The sequence below is a fragment of the Giraffa tippelskirchi genome, chromosome 12, assembly GCF_054371585.1.
Source record: "Giraffa tippelskirchi isolate mGirTip1 chromosome 12, T2T-mGirTip1v1.2.pri, whole genome shotgun sequence".
Lineage (NCBI taxonomy): Eukaryota > Metazoa > Chordata > Mammalia > Artiodactyla > Giraffidae > Giraffa > Giraffa tippelskirchi.
In genome coordinates, this window is record NC_137286.1 from 60,119,848 (window position 1) to 60,139,896 (window position 20,049).

General features: G+C 41.9%; 1 protein-coding gene across 3 annotated transcripts in view; it reads right to left on the reverse strand.

The window, feature by feature from the left end:
- Positions 1-9,896, reverse strand: part of CERS3 (ceramide synthase 3) — a 173,868-nt gene extending 163,972 nt beyond the window's left edge. Inside the window, exons 1-2 of one of the 3 annotated variants that reach the window (XM_081551358.1) lie at positions 9,820-9,896; positions 1,762-1,864 (exon numbers count right to left, since the gene is read on the reverse strand). In XM_081551358.1, the coding sequence (XP_081407484.1) occupies positions 1,762-1,790 (29 nt within the window). In that variant the 5' untranslated portion in view covers positions 1,791-1,864; positions 9,820-9,896. Of the gene's footprint in view, positions 1-1,761; positions 1,865-6,835; positions 6,912-9,819 lie in introns of all 3 variants that reach the window. The other 2 variants (XM_081551359.1, XM_081551357.1) reach the window with 2 other exon arrangements.
- Between the last annotated feature and the right edge of the window lie 10,153 nt (positions 9,897-20,049).

The following is a 20,049-nucleotide window of genomic DNA, read 5'->3' on the forward strand; positions in this document are numbered from 1 at the left end:
TTAAAGTCTGAACCCTCACTTGTGGTGGAGAAAGACCTTGTATGTTACAGATTAATGAATGAATCATCACCCACCAAGTTCCCCAAAGTTCTTTCCCTTGCTCTGTATAAGGGTTTTCAGGAAATAAAATTGCTCAAAAGAACATCCTCACCAAACATGGGTGAGAAAAAATAAAGTTTTGTTTTTGTTTTGTTTTTCTGCACAAAGCTGGAAGTTTTAGAATTAATCAGCTAATGTCTTCTGGACATGACATTATCTCCCTCAAGATGAAACAAGCTTAGAAAAGCTTGTCACTGTGAGATGAGCAAGTTCTGCCTTGTTCCAAATTTATGACATTCTTAAGTAGTCTGATGGCCTTTTCCGTGCTGCCTGGAGATCCATGGACACTCTTTTCATTTCAGCTTGAGTCAAGGATTTCCAAAATAAATCAAGCTACACTGACGGCGCGTTCGGCCTCATGTGATTTCACTCTCTGAACAATTCTTCCTGTGCCTTCAGTGAATCAGTTTAAACTTGCCAAAGAGCAAGTAATACAGGTTAGAAGTAGAAGTTTGAATTCACCGTTTACTCTCCACTACTAAAAACTTATCAAGCAAATGGCTTTGAACCTGTTTTCTCTCTCCCGCATCAGGCCAAAAACATTTTGATCATTTTCTCTCTCTTTCTCTCACGCACACACACATACACTGAGTCAAGGCCAACTTGGTTTTGAAGGTGCTCAAATAATAACATCCACAAGATGGTGCCTACCTTTCTGAAACTTCAGTGCACAAAGATGCCCCTGGCTTGTGAAGAGAGTCAGAGCCAGACTCCCAGTGCTCCAGCCAGCTTCGTTCTCATCAGAGAGGAACACACCTCACTGCTGTGTAAGCTCTGAAATTCTTTCAGAGACCCACCCTCTAAAGTTGCAGGTCAAGATTTCTGACTGAGGGCAATCAGTGACGTGGGGCATGGCTCCTGGAGGACACCTTCAGGTTCTTCCTGATGCGATGCTGTTTCCTGTTTCACCACTTAGAGCGGAGAAAACTGGAATCCATTGAGACAGTGAATCACAAATGCATCAATTGCTTCATCATCATTGCATTTCAGTGCACACAGTCATTCGTTAACTACTACTCAGGACAGTCTTGCTCTTTGTGTTAAAAGGAAGGGGTTTAGTGGTGGAGAGAGACCCGAAACACTGCTGACAGCCCTGCACGGTCCTCTGTGCTGGTCTGACAGCGTATTACTCTCCAGAAGCCTGAAATGTGGGCATGGATTTTGCTAGCTAAATCACCACCACTACCACCACCACCACCACACCACAAAACTCATTAACTAAGGAGCATCACTCTCAGAAATGCAATTTTTCCACCTGTTTTCTAGCAATTGAAAAAAAATCCCCTTTCTGAACCATAAAATGACCCAAAAAATCAGGTGATCTTTTCTTTTTAGAATAGTTGGATGTGATTCGCTTTGTTTTGATGTGTCTCAGAGAACAACCATCACAGACAAGGAAAGACAAACTTGGTAGCGTGATATAAACATTGTCTGCCTGCTTCAGAGGCTGCCACTTTAAAAGCAGGTGTCCCTCGTGTCACAGAACTTGAGATGTTACACCTTTTGGGACCATTTTCACTTTCCTTTGTCTAAAGATGAAACAGCTGCAAGCGTGGATTATTTAAAGGTGCTCTGACAAGTAAAAAAGCTTCAACAAGTTGATTCCTGTCCATCTCATAAGCCAAACCTCGCCTCCCTGGAGGTCTGGGCAGCATTGCCTACCTGAAAGCCTGGTTTTTAGCTCTCATCATTGGCTGACTCCAACCGCTGAAAGACAGCTTTCTTCTTCTGTCAGCTTAATAGCTCACAGCAAAATAAAAGTTGACTAGAGGCAGAGAAAAGGAAAATGCCAGTTTGAAGTTCTCTGAAACTTTACAGTTTCTCAAATTTCCCTAATGAATTTAGTTCAAAGAAGGAAAACTGGTCAAGGCCCTTTCACTCAACACTTGCTTACGCAATTCTCCTAGTCTGGTTTCTCTTCTCAGATTTTTTCTATTAAAGGGTTCATAAATTTTAAAGCTCATTTGGCAGGCGGTGATCTGTCAGCAGAGTGGGCACTAAATGCACAGGTTGTGGTTCAGATCTTATCAGATCTTGCCAGGAGACTATGCAGAATTACCCACACTGTCCATTTCTAGTCTGTTGTTCAGTCGCTAAGCTGTCTGTGACTCTTTGCAACCCTATGAACTGCAGCACACCATGCTTCCCTGTCCTACACTGTCTCCTGGAGTTTGCTCAAACTCATGTCCATTTAGTAGGTGATGTCTTCCAACTATCTCATCCTCTGTTGCCCTCTTCTCCTCTTGCCCTCAATCTTTCCCAGAATCAGGATCTCTTCCAATGAGTTGGCTCTTTGCATCAGGTGGCCAAAGTATTGGAGCTTCAGCATCAGTCCTTCCGATGAATATTCAGGACTGATTTCCTTTAGGACTGACTGGTTTGATCTCCGTGCTATCCAAGGGACTCTCAGAGTCTTCTCTAGCACCACAATTTGAAAGCATCAATTTTTCGGTGGTCCAACTCTCACATTTGTACGTGACCACTGGAAAAACCAGAGCTTTGACTACATGAACCTTTGTTAGCAAAGTGATGTCTCTGCTTTTTAATACTCTGTCTAGATTTGTCACAGGAGACAACCAGTCCTTTAGAATCTCCTCTTGTCCTTTCCCACTACTTTCCAGGCAAAAGAAACAGGCAACTTCCATGCCTGTCCATTGGCTTCTTTCCGCTCTCTCTTGCATGATGGAAGTCTGACTCCCCTGCCAAGTCGCACAGCTCTCAGCCCACCCTGTTGTGGGTTTATAACTATATTACAGCACTCTACTCTACTATTACAACTTAGCTGGTTGTGTATCTGCTTCCCCACTACACGGGCTTCCCTAGTGTCTCAATGGTAAAGAATCTGCCTGCAATGCAAGAGACACAGGAGATGCGGTTTGGATCCCTGGGTTGGGAAGATCCCCTGAAGGAAGACATAGCAATCCACTCCAGTGTTCTTGCTGGGATAACCCCATGGACAGAGGAGCCTGGCAGACTACAATTTGTGGGGTTGCAAGAGAGCTGGACTTGACCGAGCATGCATGCAGTCCCCACTATATTGGGAATTCCTCTGGAACATGCCTCACACATCCTTCTATCCCTGGAGCCTAGCACAGTGCTGAGCTGTTCAATACATGTCAATAGTTAACACCCCAACTTGTGGGCAACCAACAATCAGTTTCACTCTGCAGATATCTGGGGAAGAGGATACTTCTGAACTCTACTCTGGGTTCCCTTTCTCAGAATTAAATAAGCCAAGAGAGCACTGTAGGACCACATGTTGTTTGTTTGTTAATTGTATAACTAAATATATGTCATCTACTGATGAGATATATGTTCAAATCAAAGACAGAGTATTTATACAGAGCTCACAGCTTCTCTATCATCAAAACAATCTCACATCTGCTCTATTTCTTGAGTCAAGGACAAGGTGTAGTTCCTCCTTCTTTAGTGACAGATGAAAAACCTGTACAACAGAGGACAACAGCTAGAGGGACAGAAGTGAGGAATTCTGGAGGTTTGCTGGTTATGACTTGGGGGCATTGTTAGCCTGGGTTCCTCTGAGGAGTTTCTCTGAGGAAGATAAACACAACATGTTCCTTCCAGGACTCCTAAGGTAATGTTTTTCTTTTTCCTTTTTTTTCTCTCTTTATCACTTGTGCCTCATGATAAATGCATCAGTTCACTGCTAACAGAAAACAGAGAACACAAAGGGAGCGTGCCAGAGCAAGATGTGTGGGCGTCACTTCCAGGAAATACTGTTTCATTTTATTAGAAAACTTTCAGACTTAAGACATTAAATCAGTTTTATATATTTGAATCCCCATTAATAGATATTAAATCATTTATTAAAATAGTAATGATTCATTGCATTTTAAAAAGTGAATATTACCTCTGACAATAAAATGTAAGCAATTAAGCCTGATAAGAGTGGAGAGGTTTCCAGAGGAGTAATAAGACATGTGTTACAAAACTGATGAGTTTTTATACACAGAGCAATCTTGTCACTAAATGTTACTGAAGTAAGAAACAGTGTAAAGAATAGTTCGCAGGGTAAAAGAGGGGCAGGGGATAAAAGCAGGCAAGTCCAATCAGGACTTTGGAGGGCTACTTAGGAACTCAGAAGAGGAACAGAGGAAGTAGGGCACAGGAAAGTGGACTGTGGGCCCTAGTGGGACGCAGACCACTAGACATGGTGCCACAGCTCTGCTAGCAAGGACCAGAGGGTACCCAGCTGCATGTGGTGCGGACGTGGAGGAAAGGGAAGCAGGGCAGCTTCTGATATTCTAAGCTGTGTGTTATATTTGAGACCAAACCTTACTTAATTTTCTAGAGAGGAAAATATAAGTTTAATAGAGTTTATCTGCTCTTCTCCTCAAAGGAGAGAATCTCTTTCAAGAAACAGTTATCTAGCTATGTGAGCAGGCCTTGTTTACCACCCCCGGTGATGGCCAACCAGATGGTCTGTGCCTCGGTGATGGGGCAGGCCACATCTCAACTGGTCTCCTCCAGAAAGTTTTTGCTGCTGAACCTCAGTGCCTCTTTGTGCTCATTATGTGATCTTCTTCTTACTGACTGTATGACTCCAGACAAGTCACTTAAGTCTCAGTTCCTTGGGTTTCTCAACCGCAAAATGGGGAAGATAACAGCAATATCTTCCAGAGTTAGGAAAACATTAAATTAGTTAATATCCATCAAAGCTCTTAGGAGAGTACCTGGTACATAGTAAGCACTTTGTACATTTTAGCTACGATTATAATAACCAATATTATTAATATATTTAATCTATATGCTTTATTCCTATGTTTATTCCTAATAGACTTTATTTTTGCACATAGACTTAGTTTCTCCAATTAAATCTTGGGTATAAGGATTGTATAAAGTTTTCAAGTAGCACCCATGACCATTCTCTGAACAGAGTATTTGTTCATTATCTCACTCAGCATGCATTTACTGGATTCATACTATGTGCCAGACATAAAACATTATGTGTTTTGAAGGATCTAAGTATCTCAAAAATAAAAATACAGAGTGACTTCCCAAGCTGATACAGATGCATACTCACAGAGATGAGCAGAAGTGTTCACTAACCCTATAACAAAGAGTGCAGAGGGAAATGGCCACATGTATATGTGGTATGAGTACTTCTATATGCTCTACCCAGGTGCACATTGGGACCACAGAGAAGACGGACTTCAAAAGTTACTACTTCATAGTCTTTGTGCATGCAAGCATAAGCCATGGATTTTAAATGAGGAGCTCAGAATGCATAGTATGGCCTCAGGAAACAGACTGGAGTAGGCAGATAAACTTTTCATCTCCAAATCATTAACCCCATGATAGTTTCAGCCTGTGAAGGCTTGACTTGGTAGCTTTAACATCTACACTCCCTTAATCCAACATTGTGCCAAGCATTCCATATACCTTATGAGTTGCACCAGCACTAAACAGGTATGAAGAAAGAGGAGGTAGGAAGGAGATGAGTGTTTGAATAAATATCTGGGCCACTAACACCATGTTATGCATACCAGACAATCAGGAAATAAAATGCCCCTTATCTACCCAGTCATCATTCATTCAATACATGTATTGTATAAGCTGCTTGAAACACGAGGATGAAGGCGAGACCCCTGACCTCAAGGGGCTTACTGTCTATCTTTTCCCTCTCGCTCGCATTCTCCCTCTTATCCCATACCCTACATACCACATGCCAACAAAGAACCAAGAGAGGATGTGCTTGGCAACCTGAGACCACCAAGGATGGGTACCTCTCTTCAGCTTGTGAATTCTTGGGAGCAAGTTTTTAAAAGGCAGGATGGAGTCCTTTATGAAAAACACAAGCTAGACTAAATTTCATGATGTCAGCAACTAAGATTCATTCCCAAGAAGAAGAACTCACACTTCTTTCTCCTTATATGACTTTGTTACTCCACAGGGCATTAGAAACACAGACCAGGCTTGAGGCAGAGACTCGGCATGTGTGGGTTTGTGGCTGCTGAACAGGTGTGGACACCCTTTGGTCATTTCCAGACCCTCCTAAAGTGAAGTTCTAGGACAAATGCATTTCACCTCATTGGTTGCTTTTGTGCCACCAAAGCATCCACAGTGACCAGAACATTGTGGTGTGACTGAAAGTAGTACTGAATTTCTAGTCCTGGGGGGCTGCGTCCTGTCCCCTTCTAGTCTCTGAGGGAGAGCTGCCCTCCTCCTTTAGAGCACTCTAAAAACACAGCCTTCAACAAAATACTTCCTTGCTCCAGAACTTACAGCTTCTTTATGCTGGTTACACGTAATCTAACTTCCATGACTCTATTTCCTAGCCTCTCCTCCAAAATATAACCCCCAAGCAGCCTACCCCACTTTGCTCCCCACTGTCCCCCATGCCAGTCTCCCCTTGGGTGAGCCAGTGGCTATGCTCATGCCCTACCTGCGCTCCCTCCTTATCCAGGCCCCACTCATTTCCTCTGGGAAACACTGCCTCTCAAAGCAACTTGAATCAACCTTTCTCTTTATACTTATCATCCAAGTCACACCATCAGGCCCATTTTATGTGCAGTCCCATTCTTTATTAGTACAGCACAAAAATCCTCTTTTAACTGAAATTGATCAGTATATTCCTTGTCTCCCCTAGGCTGTAAACAGCCTGTGAGCCTAGATCTCACCCCAGAAACACTACTAGGTTCATAGGAGACCCTCAGTAAATACTAGTTAAGTATCTGATAATACTCTTTCCTCCTACGTTTTAAGCTGTATGTACCTTCTGCTGCTGCTCTTCCTCCTTCCATGGTATTTTCATTCCTTCAACAATTATTTACTGAGCACCTCCTATGTGCCTGAAAATAGGAAATCACAGTGAACAAGGTAGAGATGGTCCCTGCTTTCTAGCTACTTAAGGATCTCAAACTTTGGCTATTGCTGGAAAAAGCAAGCACATTCCCTGAATGTCAGCAGTCATTTGCTCTATTAACAGATCAACCGAACTACACAGTGAGTGCTGGAGTCTAACACTTTGGAAGAGACTAAAGGGATAGGAGCAAAATACCGCATACCAGACTGATTATAAAGTGCCCCTCAAAGGTTCCTACTGAGACCTCAATTGAGGAAAAATAATCTCCCACCTTCTTAACCTCTTTTGTGTTAGGCTGGTTTTGAATTAGAAATTTAGATATCCCTTTACTTGTTTCACTGTTGGGTGCAGTTTGAAAGTGTCCAATAGGACAGATGATTTCCATTCACTTATCTCTTTTTAAAATAGATGCCTTATCATTTCTCTGGAATAAAACTGCCAAATATTAGTTCCTCTTAAAATAAATCAGGTATAAAAATTGTTTTGCTAAAAACTAATAAGATATATCACCAAATGTTTACATGAATAATTTACGGTTATAATGTTCATTAATTCATACATCTGTGGAATTCCTATCATAGCAGTTACCAGTAAGTATGGTTAAAAAAAATAGTTTGCTTGATGATGGTAAACTGTTTGCAAGGTCCATTTGCAAAACAAAATACTAGCCGGTTACAAGTAAATGTCTGACCAACACATTAGAGAATCAATTATACACTGGGAAATTAGTTTCAACAACTATAGTCCAAACTTTAAGTTATTTAAATCCTTAAAATCAAAACCAACCAACCAACTAGTCAACAAATAAACACAAATACAAAATGTAAAAATAATTATTACAGCAAGCATCTGAACAAGAATGGACAAGAATCTGAACAAACTCCAGGAGATAGTGAAGGACAGGGAAGCCTGGCATGCTTCAGTCCATGGGGTTGCAAAGAGCTGGATGCAACTTAGCGACTGAACAACAACCACCATTAAGAGCTTTAAATTTTAGTTAAAAATTTTAAAAAATCTCTTATCAAAGCTGAAAAGAAAAACATCTTTCAATAGCAAAGCCCCTTTGACCTCAGATATGCTCTGCATCAAGTTTTCAGAAAAAGTAACATCATAATTACGACAGACCAGAAAACTCTCAGATTATTTAACTTCATCACTGAATTTTAGCAGGGAAAATGGAAAGAAAATATCTTCATAGGTCACACATGGCAACAACAGACATAACCTATAAATCACGCATATTTTCACAATAAAAATGATGGTTTGTGGCTTCTATTATCAGCAACCACTAGAGTGACTGATCTCATATATTGGAGCAATTTTGCCATTCCATTCCTTACACATCAGCAACAATCTACAATGAATGTGATGGATCAGATACCCAAATACATGCCATGCTAATACCATGTAAAGTAATTATAAAACATGGAGCTAATTAGGGCAGAAATACCATTTGACTCTTTCATAGTTTCAGTCTTTGCAAATATCTGTTATCAAGATAAAATATTACCACTGCAAGGTTACTTTCTATACATGTAACATATTTGCCCTGATCTAAACCTGCAACAATTTTTAAGATGTAATCCACAATAAGTATACTTTACATCACAACCTAGTACAAATATACCTATTGAATATATATAACTGAAACCTTCCCCAGTGGTTCAGTGGGTAAAGAGTCTGCCTGCAATGCAAGAGACTCAGGAGACACAGGTTTTATTCCTGGGTTGGGAAAATCCCCTTGAGGAGGAAATGGCAACCCACTTCAGTGTCTTGCTTGAAAAATTCCATGGACAGAGAAGCCTGGTGGGGTACAGTCCATGGGGCTGCAAAGAGTCAGACACGACTGAGCATGCACGTTCAACTCAAAGTTTCACAAGACAAAACTTATCCATACTATTTATAATGTACTCTATTGTCTATTCTAATCTTAAAAAATGCTGGTCTGGACCTACTAAATTTGTTTACTGAACTATTAATGGAAGATAAGGCACAATTTACAGTAGGCAAACCACTGTAACTGGATCAATTTACCCTTTCTACAACTCCACATTCCACTCTCCCATTTCAGTTGATTTAAATTTAAATGATTTCTTTTACCCCCCCCCCCCCATTTTCTGATGGGGTAAAAGAAAATCTGGAATAAACATCAAAAATCATAGGGTGATTTAGGCCTCCAAGCTATGACTATGAAGAATAGGACGGGCATCGTTTTCATCTTTGAGGTCCCAGCACCCAGATCTCACACTGGGTCTAAACACACACTGGGTCCTTGATACACTCGGTTGAATTGTAGAGTAAAAAAAGGGTATTGTTCGAGTTTCCTTAAAGTCACACGGGGATAATAACTTTCACCTGAGAAAAACGGAGCCCCCTCAGAAGTGCTGGCCAGGGATACAGAGGGCACAGCGGTCTGCGAATCGAGTCTAGGCCCTGAGTCCACTTCCGGACAGTCTCCTAGGCTCCCTTACCTTCTTGAACTCCGCAGAAATGTGGGCTTGACCCCTAGTCACCTGACTGAGAAGATGGGGCCAACCCAGCAATTCACAAAAACCCATGAGGGCAAGACAAAGAGGGAAACCCACTTGGCACTGGAGTCCTGGGACGAGTCTAACCGACTTTGCAAGGCCGGTAGGTGGGCTGCAGCAAGACGGCGGAGACTCGGCCCAGGACTGGACAGGGCCGCGGCCTGGCGGGGGCCGGGGCCGGACCGAGCCTCGACCTGCGGGGAGGGGGCCTGGTACACGGCTCACCGGCGGACGGGGCATGGCCTCGGCCTGCGTCCGCACAAGGGCCCGACACGGCCTGCGGGGGGACCGGACCGGGACCGACCTCGGCCTGCGAGGCACCGGCGCACAGCAGGCCGCGGGCCCCGAGCCACACCCTCTCCTCACCTTTCTCTCTCGGGCCTGACGCCGGGCTCCGTCGCCAAGTCGGGCCAGGCGGTCAGTGCAGCGGTGCATCCTGGGACGCGGGCCAGGCGGCCAGTGCGGCGGTGCATCCTGAGACGCGGGTGGCTCGAGGCCGGCGAGCGCGCGGTGCCCGGGCGGGGCCGGGGGAGCCCCCGCAGGCCGCCACCCACCGCGGTCTACTACGTACAGACGGTGGCAAGGGCTTCACCTGGGGCGGCTCCTCCTCCGACACGCACACTGACACGGTAACAGGGGCTAAGTAACTTGTCCACGGCTGCCACATAGCACAACCGGGCTTCGAATCTGGGTTTTTCATTATTTCAAACCCGGAGCCCTTGCTACTCAACTACACAACCTCTCCAGGGGGCAAATACCACTGTAACTGGCCTACAGACTGTTCACAATGTGGAGCATAGGGACAGGAAGAGGACCTGCATTTGCAGCGATCTCTCATTACAAGGTTGAATAAAGAGATAGATGGTAACTGGAAGACAGATAAAATGGGGCACTGGAAAAAAAAAAAAAAGCTCCAGTAAAAGGGGAATGTTATTCTTTTGACTATTTTATTAAAATATAATTCTATGAAAGTTATTTATAGAGAAGATAGTATAGTGAGGTAAGGAAAACAGGCTTTGGAGCCAGAGAGTCCGGGTTTAAACTTTGACTCTTCAATTTATTAATTTTGGGTTGTGTGACCTTGCACTTTTTAGTAGTCTTTTTAAATGCTTTTTTCCTCATGAGTAAAATAATGATAATAATTACTCCTTGCAGGGTGTCCTAAGGATTAAATGAGAAAAAAAAGCTTGGAAAGTATTTAGTATAATATGTGTAAAAATTAAGCACTCAGAAAATGACAACTATTTTTACTATTTGAGTGCACAAAAAATATAGAAAATAATGCTCTTAATAATAACTTAATTATTGAGTCTTATTAAGTGTTAAGTCTTAATAAGTTCTCCAGGAAATAAAAACAAAAGGCATCAAGGAGCGCTCAGGATGAGATAAAACAAAGAGTTGCAATGTACGTAATATATGAATAGAGATGGATGAAAGGAGATTACAAGGAAATAGAAAAATAATCATGATTTAAACCTGCTTTGGAGGTGATGATGAGTTGAACTGACATTACAGAAAATCAAATCAGGTATGAAGAAGGGCAGAGTTCAGATATTCCACCAGAATACACAGAAAGAGAACAAAGTTGAGGGTGTTAAGAGAGGAAAGTAAGCATGGAGATTAGAAAGCAGAAACTCAGTGTGCAAGTAAATGATGATTTAAAAATGAAATGTAAACACTTGCCATGAAGGCATGGCAAAAGGGAACCCAGAGAACATATCTGGGATGGTATGTAAGACTCATCTTGTTCTGGGCAAGAATCCTCAAAAGAGAGCCAGACCTAGACAGAACCTCAGGACGTTCTTGAATTTCAAGGACAATAAATTATTTTGGACACAGCCATCAGAAAATCAGATAACCTAAAAATAATCAAATGAGGATGGTTTCAGCTTTCTCTTCCAGAAGCTAGGGATAGAAAACAATAGAACAAAATGGCAACAGTTTAAGAAAAGTTGCAACACAAAAACTATTCCCAAACAAGTTGTCATTCAGGTCAACAAAATGAATGGAGACGGAAAGACATTCTGATACACAATATATGAGGTCTCAGAAAATATATCCCTCTTCCTAGAAAAACTGCTGAGAGGTACCCTAGACTTCCCTCTTGGAAACATTACCCAAGAGGAACCAAAATTAGTTGTTTCCAACTAATTAGAGATTAGTTCATTAAATTAATTGAGATTTAAACTAATTGAGATTAGTTCATTGGATACAGTGTGAAACAGAGTTAAAACTAACAAAATGGTGATAACAAAAAGGCATCTGAAAGGTAAAAGTAAAATTTGTAGAAGTTATATATTCTAGAGGAAGCTAGAAGCTTCCTGGAAGCTTTGGGGGGGACAACATTTTGGTTAATGAATTCAGATGAAATTAATAATGTCCAGAAAACTAAATGGGGCAAGAACTAAATTTGGCACATAATGGAATCTAGGCTTATGGCTTCAGTCTTGGCTTTGATGATAAAGGAATTTTCAAACATGTTTTTTGAAAGCATAAAAGGTGATGATTTGTATAGTTTAAAAAGTAGGTATGTTTTCCTGTATATTATCATATGTGAAACAGAACGCCATTCCAGGTTCAATGCATGAGACAAATACTCAGGGCTGGGGCAATGGGATGACCCAGAGGGACGGGATGGGGAGGGAAGTGGGAGGGGGGTTCAGAATGGGGAACACATGTAAACCCATGGCTGATTCATGTCAATGTATGGCAAAAACCACTACAATATTGTAAAGTAATTAGCCTCCAACTAAAATAAATAAATAAATTTTTTTAAAAAGGTATGTTTTCCAAATAACTACAAGACATAGGTACCAATTTCTAACAACCCATTGCAAGCCAAGAGAAAACAAAGGAAATATCAAGAAAGAATAAACTATCATGGCAAATATGTAATTTATGACAAGAAAAACCATTTTAAGATTAAAACTATGCTGCATTTTAAAAAGGAACAACTTTTCAGCTATTAAAAGGGAACAACTTTTTGATTGTGTTTATAATATAAAGTCCATTTAAGAACTCATACCCACAGTTTTAGCTTGTAAGTCACAGAATACATTTGGAACCTCAAACCCTGATCTTGGATAGTCCCAAAGCACTTTTCCTGCGATACCACAGTGATTTTTTGCCATCAGCTGGTTCACAAATCAAGTAGCCCAGCCCAGGTGGAAAGCACAGATGGCACGCGCTCAAGTGTCCTGCATCCTACTCCTCCCGCGGCTGCGTTTGTGGGTCCAGCCTCCTAGGGTGGGTATGTCGCCACTGACCCACAGCAGCTGGGATGACACACCTTTGCTGCAGATGGCCCTTCAGCCACCCTCCAGAACAGACTGTTAGAGAACGAAGCAAACAATGCTGTTAACTAACTTTTTACAGTGCTGTTAAAAGAAATTCTTCTGATGAAATCTTAGTGGTTTCTTCACTCTCCATGCTGATCCAGGAAGTGCACTGCTGTTCAAGGTCCATTCCCAAATCCTCAGGCTCATACTGACATACTTTTTACCCAAACAGACATTTCAGAGAATTGGGCTGTTAGTGATTACTCCTGAATGTTACTCTGGTTTCACTATTGCTGCTGCTGCTGCTGCTAGGTCGCTTCAGTCATGTCCGACTCTGTGCGACCCCGTAGATGGAAGCCCACCAGGCTCCCCCGTCCCTGGGATTCTCCAGGCAAGAACACTGGAGTGAGTTGCCATTTCCTTCTCCAATGCAGGAAAGTGAAAAGTGAAAGTGAAGTCACTCAGTCATGTCCAACTCCTAGTGACCCCATGGACTGCAACCTACCAGGTTCCTCCATTCATGGGATTTTCCAGGCAAGAGTACTGGAGTGGGGTGCCATTGCCTTCTCCGGGTTTCACTATTAGTTTGTAGTAAAACTCATTTGTATAGGGAAAGGCGGTTGCCAATCAATCTTGTCTCCTGGTCCACCCTGAGCAGTCCGAGTGGCCTGGCTGGGCCCTGAGGAGGGAGGTGAGAGGCGGGTCAGGGCCCCAGCCGGGGCTCAATGACCAGACGCTGCCTCTGGGGACGGTGTCAGATCCATGCTGACACAGGCGTGTCACAGATGCCACAACAGACCCCGGTGTTCCGAGGGACAGAGAACACAGATCAGTTGAAAACCACTGTCCTCGGGGTCTCCACCTCCTCTCCCGAGCACGGTTGGGTCCACACGCGGTCTCTCACAAGTGACTGACAGCTTCCTGATGGTTAAAACACCCAGAGTCGTCTTCTCAGATACTAAACTGCACATAAACTTCCCTGTTCAAGCCCTACCTGACCTGAGTTTCCACAAAGCATTTCTTGTTTTCCTGCCCCTGGAATTCTCTCCACTTTCCTTCTTCATCCAGGCCTCTTTCCTCTCTTCTCTCCAGTCTCAGGGAGATCAGACCTTCTCCCGTGAACTTCGTAATGCTCTACGCAAATGACGCCTGCTGTAATGTGGGTCTTCGAATTTTCACCACGGGATTTCTGTCTGTCTGCTGGGCGTCCACACGTGCTGAAGACAGTGCGGGAGTCACTCGGCTGAGAGCAGAACTCCTTCTCCTGTGGAGACTGTGACGGCCCGCTTCCCTGTTTCTGGGAATAGCAGTGGGAGCATCGCCCACCACACAAGTTCAGGTGAGAACGTAGCGCCAGTCTCAGGCTCACCCTCTTCATCCTTTATAAAATTTAGGGTTTTTTTCCCTCCCAGTTGTATGTTCATATATTGTTTAAAGACTCAGTCTTTCAGTTCTGGACATTTTTCCTAGAGTACTTTAGTACTTCCCCCTCTCTGCTCCTACTTTTCTATCTAGAATTTCTGCTATTCAGTTATGGAATCTTGTGAGCTGTCCTCAAATTTTGTCGTTACTATTTTCCAATTTTTTTTGTGTCCTGCTGTTATATTTTTTGAAGATTTCCTCCACTTACTACATTTCTGTTGAGTTTTTCATTTCTGCTATTGCATTATTCGTTTATAAGAAGTTTATTTCTCCTCTTGAATATTCTTAAGTATAATATGTTTTATAACCATTTATCTCTGAAGATATTACTAGATCAATTTCCTCCTTGCTTAGTCTGTCTTGTTTTAGGCTCTGTAATGTTAAGAGGCTTTCCACAAATGCCTCGTGTTCCTTGGTTATTCACTCCTATGTAAGAGTTGGACACATAAATGCCAACTAGAAACTCTCCCCATGGGTGAAGTTTGTGACTGTGGACTTCAGAGTTGGCAGGCTTGGCAGAATAATTTCTTTGGGGAAGCCCCCAAACCAATCAGTCCTAAAGGAAATCAGTCCTGAATATTCATTGAAAGGACTGATGCTGAAGCTGAAGCTCCAATACTTTGGTCACCTGATGTAAAGACCTGATTCATCGGAAAAAGACCCTGATGCTGGGCAAGATTGAGGGCAAAAGAAGAGGTAGGCAGAAAATGAGATGGTTATAGTAGCACCGACTCAATGGACACAAATTTGAGCAAACTCCGGGTGATAGTGAAGGACAGGGGAGCCTGGCGTGCTGCAGTCCATGGGGTTGCAAAGGGTTGGATACGACTTAGTGAGTGAACAACAACGGTGTATGTTTACATCTTCTCTCTTAGGTTGGTCAGACTCCACAGACACTTCCTCTGATTTCCTGGGGGAAAATGTTGGGGGTGGGTGGGTGGAGTTGGCTGTCAACAGTCAGATGTGCCTAATTAATCCCATTGCAGGGTGGTATCCCTGTCCTCAGGGGTGCCTGGTGTCCCTCAGTCCAGAGACCTGCTAAGGCCTTGGCTTTCTCGGACTGTAAATCAGTCCTTGCGTGGCACACTGCTCCTTTACTTGTGTTTTAATGAGTCTGTGGACAGAGGGACCTGATGCTGGAATTCAGCAAGGAGGCTTTGCTCCTCCTCCTCCATTCTCATTGTCCCTGACGCCAGCGGGACGTTCCCAGGACTCTTTCTAATCTTGTCTGCCTAGCCACTGGCACTATATTGCTATTTAAGTCACTTTCTTCAAACACAAAACCAGTCACTGACTTGAAAACCACATGGACTTTCCATTGCCCACAAAACAGTCAAAACTCCTTAGCACAGCACACGAGGTCTTGGATGAGCTGCCCCTACGCTAGCCCGCCAGCGGGGCTTCTCTTCATACCACTCACTACACTCACAGCAACAAGGTTAATATTAATAGTGCATCACCCCCTGCTTGAAGACAGTCACTCAGTTACAGAGAGGAAGTTGGAGCTAGACTGACTAAATCCATTATCTTGGCTCTGCCAGCTTACCAAGTTAATCTCATCTGCAAAACAGGGATCATAATAGTACCTGCCTATTATTATGAGGATAATCTGAGCGCTTGGTACAGCAGCAGGCATATGGGAAGTGTGACTGATGTACAAGTTGAAGATTTTAAGTTTCTGCACACCTGTCCGCCCCAGGAGACTATCAAGTCCTTGGAGAGGATCTCTTCTCATTTACTGAACACTTGTGGTTGTGTTTATTATAATGGGGCAGGCATGATGCTATTCACAAGGGACAATGTAAAAAGAACGTGGCAAATGGAGGCTGTTGAAAAATTATTAAAACATAATGTGACAAATGCTATGATACAGGAAGGAACACAGTGAAGAGAATACGAAGCAGGTAGGATCTAATGGTTCAAAAAGGTGGAGGAGGTTTCACAGGTCCAACATTTAAGATGGGGCTTAACCAAAAAAATAAATAAAGTTAAAAAAAAAAAAAACCCACAACAAAAGGAAAAAAGATGGGGCTTGACAAATTTATAAGGCAAAAGGGGGTGTTCCTAAGACAGTAGGTTGGGGGAGAACCACAGGTGAGGCTAGAGAAACAGGTTGGAGCCAATTACACAAGGTCCTGTATAACCTGTTTCAGTCTATTTTGTTTCAACCACTATCAATTTCACCATCCTAGCACACTGGGAGTGCCATATACAATTTTAAGTAGTTACAAGTATTTTGTTACTAATAACAGCTGAAATGCAACTACTTGGCAATTATTTAAAAAATTAGAACATGCTTCCAAATATCACTGAAGAAGCCATATATAAAAGAACCTATACTCTATGATCCATTTATATAAAAGACAAAACTAGGCAAAATTAATCTAGTTGTCTCATTTTAGGGTACAGTTACCTTTACCGGTGAGTGTGACTAGAGAGGGTTCCCAGGGGAACTCCTGAGCGCCAGTAATGTTGTTTCTTGATTCGGGTACTGGTTTCATAAGTATGCTATTTGTGAAAATTCAAGTCATATATGTGTGTATTTTGCTGTATCTATTTTAAATTGAAACAACAGATTCATACTTGATTGATTTACAAATTTAGATTAAATAAATTGTGCTCACTGAACGCACATATGTATTTACTTGGAGAAGAGCTGGAGTCACAGACTAGGAACTCACTGTGTGAATATCACTAGTTTTGTGTTTTCCCTTATGGACTAACTCAGGACAGCTCTGGATACTCTGAATAGCCAGGAAAGTGATCACACTGCCAGCAGTCAGTCATCTTCACCAATACTAGGGCTTCAGTGAGGGTGGGACAAACTGACTTACACCTAAGGGTTAGTTATACATGCAGCATCTCTGAAATCCCAACACCCAGCATACACATGAGATTGCCTTTTTCTCATTTTACATATAACAAGGGGTTGACGGTTCCTTATTAATCTGATAGAGAAACATAGGTAAAAAACACATCTGTACAAGCATGGCTTTTAGTACCTTTAGCATTTATGTACCCCCAGAAACAATAAAGAATCAGGTTTCTTTTCTTTAAAAAAAGTAATTTTAACTAAAAAAAAAAAGTATTCAGTTAAAAAGTAAGAGTAAAACAAGATATACAATGAGAAGTCAAGCTTTCTACTTCAGATCTGTTTCCCAGGGCAACTGCTATTAGTATTGTCTTATATGCTGCAACGTATAGACACACAAAAGCATATATAAATATGTAAGTGTGTGCATTACTCCTTCCTTGCCTTCTTTCCTTAAACAAATGGGACCCTGGTATATTTACTTTTGTTTTTTATTGTAGGTGTTTAATTTCTGTAAACATGAATATAGCCCATTCTTTCCATAAGTATATATATAACTTAGCATACATACAAGTATATATATTTTGACATTTAACCAGATATTTCTAGTCTCTTGCTTTTATAAGCAGAAGATACATTCTTTCACATAAAAGAAGCTGCCCTGATGTATACCCCCAACTCTGTTACCAAACTTTTTGACCTCTGCATTTCTTTGGTTAATATTAGCATCTCATTGTTATAATGATTAGCCATCCTCTATTTAGTTCCACTGATTTTCCTATTTCTACCTGAATGAGTACTAATCTGTTTTATTAACACAGCCTTAAAATATATTTTAGGCTTTCCTGGTGGCTCAGATGGTAAAGAAACTGCTTGCGACCCAGTAGACCCTGGATCAATCCCTGGGTTGGGAAGACACCCTGGAGGAGGAAATGGCAAACGACTCCAGTATTCTTGCCTGGAGAATCCCATGGAGAGATGTGCCTGGCAGGCTGCAGCCCATGGGGTTGCAAAGAGTCAGGTATGACTGAGTGACTGACACTAAAGTATATTTTAATGTTTGGTAGGTTCAGTCTCCTTATATTTATCTATAACAGGATCATTTAAAAATGTTTTAAGGATGACATTTCGGACTGCCTTAATGACAGACTCACCAGTACAATATAGTTACACTCTCAGTATACAAATCCCTCACAGGCAGACGTTGGAGATAATCTGGACTCAGTTCCAAATTATCACAGTAAAGCAAGTATCACAATAAGGGGAATTACACTAACTTTTTGGCTTCTCAGTGCATATAAACTAGTTATGTTTACACTAAACTGTAGTCTAGTAAGTGTGCAATGTAGTCTAGTAAGTGTGCAATGGCATTATGCCTACATACTGTAATAAATATTTATTGCTAAAAAAAATACAAACCATCATCTGAGCCTTCAGTGATGCTGAAGATGTTAAAGCCACTGCTTTATCAACTAAGCTTATAAAATATTTTTAAATCCTTTGCTGTCATTTCAACAATCTTAAGAGAATCTTCACTGGGAGCAGATTGTACCTTAAGAAGCCACTCTCTTTGCTCATCCATAAGAAGAAACTCCTCATCCGTTAAAAGTTTTATACTTGTAACAAATACAATAATGAGAAAGTGTGAAATATTGCAATTACCAAAATACTGCAATTACAAAAATGTCACAGAGACAAAGTGAGCAAATATTTTTGGAAAAATGGCACCAAAAGACTTGGATGGCACAAGAGTTGCCACAAACCTTGAACCTGTAAAAAATGCAGCATCTGCCAAACACAAAGTGGAGCACAATAAAATGAGGCATGCTGGGAAAGACATGAAAGCTTGAATTTACTGCCTCCCCTCTAAAAGACAGAATTATTCCTATCACAACACTTTTTTTAAATTAATCTATTTTTTAACTTTACAATATTGTATTTGTTTTGCCATACATTGACATGAATCCACCGTGGGTGTACATGATTTCCCCTTCCAGAACCCCCCTCCCACCTCCCTCCCCACCCCATCCCTCTGGGTAATCCCGGTGCACCAGCCCCGTACACTTTTAAACAGGAAAAAAAAAATTTTTAAGTATCTTTAAAAAATCTTAATATACTTGTGTTCTCATAGATCACATATATATATATATATATACACACACACACACACACACATACACATGAAGCTAATCACTTCTCTTTAAAAAACCACTAAGATTTAAGTTTTTTACATATCACATTTCATGTAAACACCTCAAGGGGAAATAATAAAGGTACTGGCTTACACTGTTTTCCTCCCAAAATTCACGCCTACCCAGATCTGTGAATGCAACCTTATTTGCAGATAGGGTCCCTGCTGATATAATTAAGCTAAGATGAGCTCATACTGGGGCTTCCCTGGTGGCTCAGCAATAAAGACTCCACCTGCCAACGCAGGAGACTAAGTTTTGACCCCTGGGTTGGGAAGATCCCCTGGAGGAGGAAATGGCAAACCACTCCAGGATTCTTGCCTGGAGAATCCCCACGGACAGAGGAGCCTGGAGGGATACAGTCCACGGGGTCGCAAAGAATGGGATATGAGCTAGTGACTGAGCAACAGACAACAAGAGGTCATACTGGATGAGACTGGGCCCTAATCCAGTGACTGGTATACTTAAAAGAGGGAAATTGGATACAGATAGACACACAAGGAAAACGTCATGTGATAAGAGAGAAGGAGATTGAAGTGATGTAGCTACACGTCAAGGAATACCAAGGACTGACAGCAATGGCCAGAAGACACGAAAAGCCAGAGAAAGATTCTCCCCTAGAGCCTTAAGAGGAAGTGTGGTCCTGTGGACACCTTGATTTTGCACTTCTAACCTCCAGAACTGAGAAAGAATAAATCTCTGTTCTTCTAAGCCACCAAGTTTGTGAGAATTTGTTACCGTATCAATAAGAAATTAATACAATAACTATCCCAAATTTGAGGAAGTTTGAACAACCATAGATTTCAAGTATTGCACAACTGTATCAAGTGACTTGTTATTTGATGGATCTTTTTCAGTCACTGGGCTGCTCCCAGAAGGCAAAAGAAAAGCATGG